General features: G+C 36.8%; 1 protein-coding gene across 2 annotated transcripts in view; it reads right to left on the bottom strand.

Annotated features, from left to right (window-relative positions):
• tyw1 (tRNA-yW synthesizing protein 1 homolog) overlaps nt 1-12,725 on the bottom strand; it is a 60,731-nt gene that overhangs the window by 31,473 nt on the left and 16,533 nt on the right. For both annotated transcript variants that reach the window (XM_084419941.1, XM_084419942.1), the window contains 4 exons: nt 8,255-8,307; nt 8,003-8,121; nt 5,275-5,384; nt 1,526-1,703 (listed from right to left, as the gene is read on the bottom strand). In XM_084419941.1, coding sequence (XP_084276067.1) covers nt 1,526-1,703; nt 5,275-5,384; nt 8,003-8,121; nt 8,255-8,307 — 460 coding nt within the window. The remainder of the gene's footprint in view (nt 1-1,525; nt 1,704-5,274; nt 5,385-8,002; nt 8,122-8,254; nt 8,308-12,725) is intronic.

The following is a 12,725-nucleotide window of genomic DNA, read 5'->3' on the forward strand; positions in this document are numbered from 1 at the left end:
TAATTAAAACTCTTAAGTTTATTCAGGATTATTGAAATGTTTATGCATTCTGCTGACTCTCTAGTAACTGCAATCAATGTATCTTGTTTGGCCCTGTACTTGTTTCTCCAGCCTTTTTACTTTTGTCTATTGCATCTTTTTTGGTAACAATTTACAATAAGGTTCCATTGTTACCATTAATCACAGTTGTTAAGATGAACTAACAATGAAAAATACTTCTAAAGCATTTATTAATTTAAGTAATTAATTTCAACATTAACTAACACATTATTAAAATCAAAAGTTGTCTGTTCATATCATTTAATGGACGTGAGCTAAAATGAACTAACAATGAACCGTTGTATTTTTATTAACTAACATTAACAAATGTTAATAAATACTGTAACAAGTGTATTGCTCATTGTTCAGTAATGTTAGTTAATGCATTAACTAATGTTAACTAATGAGATCTTATAGTGTTATCTTTTTGTCACATGGTTTACCCCTTTTTTGGTATTTCAGTTATCCAGTGTCATCCATTGTGATACTAACTATTTAAAGTCAAATACAAGCTCTTTAAATATATAAATCAACCAAGATGATAAGAAAAAGCTTTAAAATAAGTATCAGTATAATTGGCTATTTTGAGTTGTTAGAGGCTTGTGCCGGTGTACCATTTCATCCTTTCCTCCAGAAACGAACACAGCAAAAAAATTACATATTAATATGAGTAAAGCAGCAGGTCTAGGATCTCATTATAATGCCATTTGAAAAATACTTTTTGAGAGTGAAGGCTCGATGCTGAGACCCTCAGTGAATATAATTTTTTTCTTCTGCTGGTTTGTTTATCACTCAAAAAAGGCCTGCCTCAGCAGCGCAGCGTGGCAAAGCTTGCAGCTACGAGATAAACAACAACGATTGACAAGTGTTCCTCACTTCCTCAGCACACTGTCAACATGATATTCCAGCAGCTGAGGTGACGTCCCCCTCACCCTCAGATAACCTGCCTGATCTGTGAGAGGATTCAGCGCGCAGCGTGCAGCAGTCAGAAGAATGAGGTGAGGATGTATTTTGCATTAAGCTGGGGAGCAGAAAGAGAGATAGCTAATAGCTTTTTGGCTGCTCCTGAAAACTCACAATCTAGTGGAATTGGAAGAGCTGGAAGTCAAAGAAACTGTGATTTGCAATTCAGGGCCTGATTATGGCTTATCAGTCCTGTTACAGCCCGAGTGGGACTTCAAAGACTGAGGGAAAAACTTCAAGCTGGAGGATGTTCAGTAGTTACAACTACTGCAGATATAACAGAGAACAAACGCATTCAAAAACAGGCTTTGTCTGTGTAGTCACCAGATCAGAATCACTAAATGATATATGACAAGATTTATAACAAAAGTTTGCACCCACAATCAGGGTCATAACCATCATAGACATTAAGGGGAACGTGTCCCCACAATATTAGGATTAGTGGTTGATCGATATGGGTTTTTCAGTAGCCAATTCTTCATTTAATCTCCAAAATCCTGAACATATGGTTATTAAATCCTACCTGATCTCCTCAGGAAACTGAGCATTGGTGACCAAGAAGCTGGATATGTTCTGTTGGTGAAGCAGTCGAAGAAAGGTGTTGATCTCAGGATACATGATGGGTTCGCCCACCAGAGACAGAGCACAGTGCTTGACTGTGAGGCCCTCTTCAAAACGCTCGGGACGGACGCCTGGAACTCCTGTCAAGTGATAAAACACCACAATTTGAAGTGGTCAGATCATTTATTAAAGCTAAAGTGTTTAATTTCTTTGCAACTAGAGCCACAAACAGTACTGCAAAGATAGCTTTTCCGAAAACTCCTCAAATTTGCCATTGTCAAATCAAGCAGATAACCCCACCCCTAACTCAGCCGATGTCAGGCTGAGGTGCGTTTCCCATACTGCTTAACTATCTTAAGTATGATGCATTATGGGAGAAATTATCTTGTTAGACAACTTGATTGCACTATTGAGGCTCCAGTGGGCATGACATTTCTCACAAAATATATTATAAAGCACTGGTGACTCTATGGTGACTTTTGGATTAGGTGCTCTTTGAGAACCAGTATAGTTTTTGAAGTTTTTGGAACCAGTATACCCAGAGTAAGCAAGACTTTTCAGAGTATATGTGACGTTAAATTAACATTGCTTTCTGGAATACATCCCTGGTCATACTATCAATATGCTTCTATGCACATGCTGAGAGATGTACTGTAGTTCCAACCACATAACTTTGTGTTGTTGTTTGCGAATGTTTTTTGGAACTATGGTTTCATGAATCACAGAATCGTTTAAATATATTGGTAACAGTGAATCTTAGTTGGCTAACAATGCTTCTGGGAAACAAATGGAAAAGTTTTTAAAGCACAACTGAGTCACAGCATTTACCCTTTTGAGAAAAATCAACCATCTTAAAATATTCTCTGCAAAAGAAAATGGGAGAAACGGTTTAAATTTTGAATTTTTTTGAAAAACTCACTTGAAAGTCAACAAAAACGACCCATTTAATTCTAAGACCAAAGAGAGGGAGAAAATTGGTAAAATTAAACCATTTTTACAAAAATATTTGACTAAAATAATAAAATAAACCTATGGGGAAGAAAAAAAGACAACAAAAAAATGGACATAAGAAAATGGACATTAGTAATCTTGCCAAGAAAAGACTAACTAACTGTATTCTAAAAAGACTAGTAGCCAAACATTTTCTTCTCTCTTTCTTGATCACTGAAGATCCTGGCTCCATTTTTTGTGCTCTGTACCCTTGGCACAGCGTGCTTCCCGGCCTTTCATCCACTCTCTCTGTTCACTTGTTAGTGCGTTTATTTACTCAGCCCTGGATCATCATGGCTTACTTCTGCTACACGAAGCAGTGATGTCACTGCTAAATATCAACTGTGCCACCGAGCCAGAGTGGACGCTGAGACCAAGATGACAATGCGGAGGTGTTGCAACACACACATCTGGCACCAACTCAGACACTGGAATAAAACCTATAGTATCCATAAGGAGCCTTGATTTATCTGGCTTAGATACATCAAAAAATGATGTACTACTTTTATCAAAACATTCCCTGTCCATTTCTCGAAACTCAAAAGGAAAAAAAGTTGCTCGACGGGAACGTTATTAGATTTCTGAAAAATAATTCAACCAGAATAGTAGGCCATGGGCAATGTTCATTTCAGAAAAATACAAAAGTTTGACATCTGTACTCAAAGCAGATGATCAAAGACAGATGTCTTGAGTTTCAAAAAGCAGAAACCTTGATTTACGAATGATAAAATCGAATCAAACTGACTTTGGGACTGTGCCACTCCACCTAATAACATTCCCAGCAGATATCATCAGAAAACTCCCTCTCTTAGTCACAGATCTGTTTGTAGCCATCTACGCTAGACATCTCTGATTAATTTTTCAGACTACTGCAGATGAAGGTGGGGGGGGACACACATCAAACATTCTCCAAATCACCCCATATTCCGGAGTATGAAGGTAAAACAAAACCAGTGGTGTTAAGGGAGTCCCTTCAAACGCTAAGAAAGGGAGCAAAAGGATTTAGTTCCCATCTTAAGGTTCTTGAAAACCCATCTGGTGTGCCCCCTCAATCCTAAAAAAAAAAAAAAGTCTGATCCAGATGTCCACCAAAGTACTGAGATGGAAGTTGAACTCTGGATCTGGCAGTGAAATCACAACTCATTACGAGTTGACGTCACCTGATTGTGGAGATGAGGAATGAGAGACAGGAATGTGTTACGTCCCAACGGGCACATTTTGGAGGAAAGAGGAAATATGCTGGCATTAGAGAGTTTTATGACACAGTATTGGTATGCCATTGCAAAAATAGTCCTAAGAGTGGAGGACATCATTTTCTGCCACGACTGCCATCAAAACAGAGATGATTTGCATTAGCAGTAACATTTGAAAAGAAGCATGATTCATTCCACTATTTAATTTACTAACTAGTCATTTAGCTGATGCTTTTATCAGTCAGGGTTTGGGAATTTGCTCACTTTCAGTTAATGAGCTGTTTTATTGCAATTAAAAACTACACTTACAGCAGTTACATTCATTTCTTACCATTTAAATTCTAATTCCTTGAACTCAAATGACAAATTCTGAATCCTGTTTGCGACCTCAACTGAAGTTCAGGAAATTCAAGTTATGGAAGGTCTTATGATCTGGATGTGTGAATCACAAAACCCACTAAGTATGCATATATGCGATTATATTCTAAAATTAGGCATTTAATTAAGGGACGGATTTGCAAAAATGTTCTAAACTCATAATGAAGATGCATATTCTGGCATATGAAGGAAATTCAATGATAGCAAATGTATCAAGCATTCGATCAAGGTCAAAATAAAATAAGTTTTGTACCAACATGAAATACCACAAATCGCTTCATTGTTTTATCAAGGTTGTTTGATTTAGACGTTATCAAAATCATCTGTGAAACAAATTTTCCTTAGAGAAAAATAATTCCATCCAGGCACTCTCAAAACAAAACTGAGTCCATGTCCCCTAATTACTTCTGTACGCTGCTGTATTGGGAATTATCTGCAACATAAACAAATAAAAACTCTCAACTGTTGCTTTACAAATTAAGTCTGTAACGCCCTTTCCATCTGATCTCGGCCTGTCAAACTAATCCTGCCACAAACACAGTCTCCTTATTGCTGCTGAAAGCTGATGGATCCAGTACTGATCTGATGCAGCATATGGTGAAGAAAGTGACAGGGTGCAAATGAATAAATTAGACCCAGTCGAACTGCACTTAGAGCCTGTCCTGTTACAGCCTTCTGCAAACCGTAGTGACAGCTAAATATACCCCAGTGTCTGTTGGACAATCTCTGAAACCGGGAGGGTTTTCAAAGACGTCAATAGTGTTATGTCACACAATGTTTGAATAGCTTCCAACTGGATTTGTGCCTCTGAAGAAAAGGATTTAAATAAAACAAAAGTTATTTCTGTACAATTACAGTGTAAAAGGTTATTAACAGCAGGTGTGAATTTTCTGCTCAGGTTTTTTGGCACGACATGATTTCTGGAGAATACATTCACCTGTACAGCAAAAACTAACACAGACCAGAAAATTCACAGACAACTTTTGTCATTTATTCACATCAAACTAGGTGTGAGGTGAGATGTAAAATACACCGTGGCCAATTAGTGTTTTTACTAATGCAGTGGCCTTTTAATCCTCCGTTGTTTGTTTAAAGGCAGCAGGAGAGGTTAGCTGAAGGTAACGGACAGTGGAGCTCCGGGAGCCATTACCTCTGAATTGCCGAATCATGTTCCTGTGGTTCTCCATGGCCTCCTGAATGATCTTCTCGGCCGGGTCCATTTTCCAGCGCCACTCTGTTCCCACTGGGTTGGTGTGGTGTCTGTTCAGAGAGAATGAAAGAGGACAGCTCCTGTCAGCACAGCACCGTCACAGCATTACACGCCCTGGACCGCAGTCTCATTCCCCTGAGAACAACACCTGCACCCCCACTGCCTGCAAATTAGCATCCTGTGACCCTTTCAACAACTCTCACATCACATAAAAGGGCATAAATGCCAGGCAGTGTGGCTTTACTTCCTTCCCCTGCCATAAATAGCAACAGGAGATGTGAAAATGCTGGATGTGACGCCATATTCCTCACTTCACCAGGGGTAGAGCCAAATCCTATTATGAGGATGTGCAAAACTAAATTTTTTAAATGGACAAGTCAGTGGGTTGTCTGAATAACTAGCCCACAAGCAGATAGTTTTTTTTCCAGTATGTTTTTAGTTGCAAGCTTATAGAGTTGAGAATCAGAAAGTACAACTAAATAAATGCTATCATTTAAATACATAAATGCTATATATATATATATATATATATATATATATATATATATATATATATATATATACATACATATACTACTACATATTACATAAACAGCACTAATATTATACTGTGTATATATTTATATATAGGAATAAGGCATTATATATATATATATATTACCACCAAAAAAAACACACAAAAAAACAAAAAAATATACCACTAATATTAATAAACATTACTATTAGTATTAATAATACCAAGAAACAAAACCAAATGACGTCCAAGACAAGTAAATACCTACAGCAATTCCTGGTCTTATCAATAGCAATGAACAGGCTTGATCTTTTTGCCCTCTTGCCTTTATCAAGATGGGCTTCTGGGCTGAAGAGCCAATGTTTGAGATGGGTTCAAGAGCTTTTACTCTAATGCCTTTGCTCAGTTTCAGGCGATGCCACCTAAATTATCCAGCCCATCCACATGAAGAGGCCTCTTCAGACTCATAATTTCGAGTGCCACTTTTAACTAAATTACTCGCCTGACACGAAGTTCAATATTTCCATCACATTCCATGAAAGTGGAGGACTAAACAACTTTTGCATTTTGAAACTTCTTCAGCACATTTATTTGCATTATGTCATTAACTGTGTGGCATTTGAGGATTGGCACAGCATGTGGCAACGAAAAGGATGGAAAATTTGATTAGCGCAACGCTCTGAGTCACAGCGGCACAACAAAACAACCCACAATGCCAAAAACTAGATCCGATTCACTGCTCATACACAAGGGCATAAAAATAGAGTTCACTGACAATCTCAAGACGATGATTTTTCTTCATAATGCCCCATAATGCCTCAAAATCAGCTGATTCAATGAAAAAAAAATAGGATGGGAAAAATTATTTACTCAACAGCAGGATAAAAGTCTCTCTGAGACGCCCTCAATCTGCTGTGTTAATCTGACAGCGCAACTCAAACTACAGACACAGAAGTTGTTTTTTGTGCATTGGAGGCTGTCCCAGTATGTCCTAACCCAGAGCTGTAGGACATGACACAGTGTCCTGTTAGTTTATGGGTGGATGTTTGTGTCAGGCTGACAGGCTCACAGTGACGACTTTAAATCAAGTCCATCTCTGTCAGCAAGCAGCTTAAAACTGGGCTGTACCTTAAGGCAACTAAGGGTCACACACAGTGGAAATCATCCCAAATACAATCTTTAGAGGGGGAGCGCTGATGTTCTTTGACAGCTCTTCCCCCCAACCCACACCACATAAAACCTCACAGCAAATGACAGGAATATTGAATACTACCTTCTTTCCACAAGTGTCACTATGAATCAGCAGTGCAGCATCTACCGTTGCACTTACAATTTATTCAGATTGACATCACAGCTGTTTGCTCAGGCATCTCTCACATAATACGGGCTTTTTGAATGACAATTGACAAAAGTATGACTTTTTGACCTTTAACCCATTTTTTTTTTTTACTTTATAATAGGTTTGAATCAAAAAAGTACTTGTTAGGTACAATGTACCTGTGTTCATAAAAAATAATTGGAAAAAAAAAATCCAATATAGGATACGCGTTGGTGTTTTAATGCTTTAGCCCTTTAAAATAATAAAGGCTTTTTAACTTTTGCATCCTACTGAGTGCCTGGACCTGGATTTTTTTCCAATTCTTTTTTATGAACATTTAACCCTTCCACGAGCTCCAGAGGATACAAGTGATACCAGCAGCGCTCCAGTTCCCCTTTGTCTAGTACTTTTTTAAACATTGTTGCTGCTATTGAGGTGGTATACGAAAAATGTTAGGGACAGGTTTGGTGGTATGGGTAGGTTTAAGGGTGAGATAAGGTGTAAAGGAAGGGTCAACAGTGTAACTATAGATGCAATTACAGAAGTTAATTACTAAACTACTAGTTAATTACTAAACTATTTACACAATAAGTGCATTGTATCAAATGATTCATTGAAATGTTATTACACAGTAGTGGAAGTGGATTTTTTTTATTTTTTTAAATGGACGAGTTACGCACCCAATATTAAACACTTGGTTAAGGGATTGTTGAAAACCCAAATATGAGCAATAATAGATTGTTTTAGGTCATTTATTTCAGTATTAATTTATTAGGTGCATATCATGGAATAAATATAATATTTGTTTATTTTGTTTTTTACAAATCTTCTCCTACCTCCAGCAGAAAACACATTTGTTGGCACAAGCCAGGCTCGGCGTGGTCTCCATACATCGATGCGATTCAATCCCGTAGAAGGTGTGTTTATAGCAGCCTCCTCTCCCTCTCAGCATTGACTAACAAAAAAGGGGCAACATTGGTTTCATTTATAAAAAGAAAAACTGTTCCTGCCTGGAAAGATTGTGCTGCTTTAAAAAAGAAACTTGCTAAAGAGCCTTGACAACAAATCAATAGAAGGAAACAACCTACCTTAGTCCAACGACACAGTTTCACCCCGGAGTGACTTCCTATTAGTTTATACCCTACAGAGCACAAAAAATAATGAACAGATGGAAATAAGGCATGCAGAGATTAGCAAGCTTTCTGAGTACTGATTGAGCTACATATCCTCAAGACAAAAAGAATCTTACACTGCCTTTAAGCACAGAAATCAAATCCAAAACACTTAGTATTTTAAATGCCAGCAGCTACTGGATTAGTCACCAACATGTTTGAGTTTAGAGGTAAGAAATTTCAGTAATATGGTTGGCCTGTTGTCAGGAAAAATTTATTATTGCTATCAATTATTTATCATTATATTTTATAATGTATAAAATTAATATATTTTAATGTCATGTCAAAAACAGATAAATTACCAATTTAATAAATCTATACTACTATAAAGTAAATGGTTTATACAAATGAATTTAGGCATCACAGTGTTATAATGCACAGTATGAAAAAAAGTGCTCACTGTTCTTCTGAACTTTCTATTCATCAAATCTTAAAGGGTTAGTTCACCCAAAAATGAAAATTCTGTCAGTAATTACTCACCCTCATGTTGTTCCAACCATGTAAGTCTTTCGTTCATCTTCGGAACACAAATTAAGATATTTTTGATGAAATCTGACAGAATTTTGACTCCTCCATAGGCTTCCAGTGTGACCGAAACTCACCGGCCCAGAATAGTTATTAAAACATCGTTAAAATAGTCCAAGTAACTACAGTGCCACTACATTAAGTTTATCATGCGACGAGAATACTTTTTGTGCGCAAAAACAAACAAAAATAACGACTTTATTCCACTTTTCATTTCCTTCTCTCTGGGCCTCGTAGTGTGTTTGCGCTGCGCGTCTGTGTTGCACGTCATCACGCAACACACACATGACCGGCGTCGGCCAATAGTGAGCCTACGTGGTGACGTGTAACACAGACGCGCTGCGCAAAAACACTACGCAAACCAACTAGACATCCAGAGAGAAGGAAATGAATAGTGGAATAAAGTCGTTATTTTTGTTTGTTTTTGCGCACAAAAAGTATTCTCGTCGCTTGATATACTTAAGATTGAGCCACTGGAGTCACTTGGACTATATTAACGATCTCTTTAATAACTTTTCTGGGCCAGCAAGTTTCGGTCACACTGGAAGCCTATGGAGGAGTGAAACATGGCTCAGATTTCATCAAAAATATCTTAATTTGTGTTCCGAAGATGAACGAAGGTCTTACGCGGTTGGAACAACATGAGGGTGAGTAATTACTGACAGAATTTTAATTTTTGGGTGAACTAACCCTTTAAGCAGCACAACTGTTTTCAACACTGATAATAATAGGAAATGTTTCTTGAGCAGCAAATCAGCATAGTTTGAAAATGTATGTTCTTTTAAAACATCAACAGTATTTTCAAACACAAATGCACATTAAAGTGGAAATATAATGGAATGAACGAATTTTTTTTTCTTTTTTTGTGTATAATTTGTACTATGTGAATATTAGAGCAATTTCTAGTCATTCTTAAAATCTAATCTGCAACCTTCAAAAATCATTGTATTGACCTCACAACCATAAGCACATTTTTATGACAAATCATCATAACACAGCAGTATTTAACACGTTGTGTTAGAGATGGCATAGAAGGCAATGCAATAGGGAGCCTAAAAGAAAAGGGAAAATGGTGCATTTATAAATGTACACTCTGTACTAGCACAAGGATTTTTCCATTTTACAGTTTGCACAGGATCTTAAACATCTAGCAGGAGAAATGCCAGAAATTTTCCAACAAAGCTCCTCAATACATCTCAGCAGGCTGAAAGGCCAAATGTGCTTAAGTCTGCCCATTTCTAAAGTCCATTCTCCCACAACTGCACTGCATCCCCTTGGGGAATCCGACTCGATTTAGACTTTAATCCACATGTAAGGACAATCACTGGGGCAAACCATCACTCCCTATAGCAGTCTTAAAGTCCCCCTGTGGTGAAAATTAAGTTTTTAATGTTGTTTATATGTCTATGTGGTGTTTTTAATGTGCTTTAAAACAAACCATGTGCAAACTCATAAGTCAACACCATTGCTGAGAATTTTCTCCTTACAACTACAGTGAACTAAAGACAGTCTTAAAAACACGTTTTACCAATCACGTCAATGTGCGGGAGGGCTTTAGCATATCAACTATGCCATGAAGAAAGGGAGTCTTCAAGAGAAGCTAGGTTACCCTGGTATTTTTTCCCTTGATGTGGAAAAATCGTGTAGATTTAGCAATATAGCGGGTGTATGATGAACTATATGCCTTTCTCCACTGACGTTTTAAGTTTTTCAAAGCGTTTCTAATGATGCTGATTGTTAGAAGGTAGCGGTTTGACTTCGAGATGGCGAACGAGAACATGGTTTGTGTAAAATTAGCAACACATTATTAGCTGTTTGATAGTCAAGCAAAAGGCTAATCATATTAATTACAGTTATGTGTCCGACATTGTAAAGAGTGATACCATTGCGCAGAGTTTACCTTAGTAAATTGGCCGAGCGAATCTTTGAGCTGATGCAGGGCTAATTAGCATATTCTTGGATACACGTATACTAAATGAAGCAAGGGTGTAGAGTTACAATCAAGCTATTTTAAGGCATGAAGACATTTTTTACACAGGCAAACCCTTTAAATATGTAATTTTGGTGATCAATGATGAGTTTTACGGGATAAAATGATTGACTACAGGGGGACTTTAATAAAACCGTAGAATATAAAGTCATCGCTCTGTGCTCAAAGGGCTGTTAGAGTTCACATCACAGCTAAACAAGACTTCCTGTCGGAAGAGAACCAAACCGCTCTCAAAAACCACTTGGCACTGCATTGATAGTTCTACCAAAATGTTTAATTGTCATCATTTGTGATGCATACAGACCTAAATAAATCATTATTCACCAAACATTATATTTGTCTCAAGACCAACAAGGACAAATTTTTGTTAATAAATTACCAGCCACTGTATACAGACAAAAAAAAAATCTTTTGAGTTTGATGAAAGAAAGAAGAAAATGTGGTTGGGGTGAGTAAACAATGTCAATTTTCATTTTTAGTGAGTTATTCCTCTCTTTCACAATTTCTCTCTACGTGCATACAGGAGTGTCAGTGGTAAGAAAAGCAGAAGGAAAGAAGCTCCATACTAATGATCTCAATCTCCCTCTTCCATGTTCATTAGCTAAACTCCACATCAAACACATGTTCTTGTCTTTTATGTCTGCAAATAGCTCACTGGGGCTGAGGATGTAAGGGAGGTGTTCGCTCGTCTCTCTCTGAAGAACCGCATCTGTTTGGATAGAGCCGGGATCAGAGAGCAGGTTTGGTTTTAGCTGTGAAGGCTCGATATTTGGGTAGCTGGAAGCCATGACATGCTGAATCTTCACATCATGTGTATAGAAACTGAAGCACTAACATCAGTGACACATCAGTGAGCCTTAAAAAAAAACTGAGTTTACTGCCAGGTGATATAGCTAAAATGATTATACTTTGAGATTTCCAGCCTTTTGATCAGAACATCTTTTAAAAATCACAGTATTTATAATGAATTTGAAATGGTTCTTCATTTATTCTATTATTTTGAGCAAACAGGCAATTATACGTACAATTCTGAAAGTAAAAAATTTAAATTGTTTATCTAAATTAATACAAGGAAGAATTAATATATTTAATATATTTTGCTTAGATGCACCAATATATGACTCACGAATAGTGATATTTATTTAGTGACATTTTTAACAAGAACGATAAATGTAAAATACCACAATAGATGTCTATAAACATTGCCATCAAGTCGAAGCAGAGTTATGAATCAAACTAGCAAAATTAACAGTTTAAAATGATTCATATAAATGTATTAAACATAGCAGTTGGAATTTTTTTTTTATTTTTTTTTTTTTATCATAATTGTAATGCTAAATGCTCTCAAACTTGCAAGTCATGAAAATCAGCATGAGACGGTTCTAAGGTGAAGGATTTGTAATAAAGTAATACAATTAAACCTAAATAAGAAGTTAAGAACTAACACAATTGTGGAGAAAATGAAACCTCTATTCCAGCAATACATGTTTGGAACAGAAGTGGGTGATGTTCATCATTAAGAATATCTAGACTTACCACAATAATATTCTCCCAAATACATTGCCATAATCATTACAGAAATTTTAAACTTAATTTAATTACTAATTAAACTATTGGCAAGACCTTAAGGCCTCATTATTTACAACAACAGCCTAAAACAATGACTTAAATAACTTAATCCATTTAGCCTAGCCTAATAGCCAAAAGTTATTATCCCATTCCCATTATATCAACACAGGTGATTTAGAGGCAAATTACCTACATTTGATGAAGAAAAACATTTTCTTTGGAGTAACATTCACAAGAAGACCAGGAGTGTGTTATAGTAAATGGGGTTAATTTGGAGTTAAACCTATAACAAGTCCTATTCAA

Source organism: Rutilus rutilus (assembly GCF_951802725.1).
Source record: "Rutilus rutilus genome assembly, chromosome: 9".
In the NCBI taxonomy this organism is placed as follows: Eukaryota; Metazoa; Chordata; class Actinopteri; order Cypriniformes; family Leuciscidae; genus Rutilus; species Rutilus rutilus.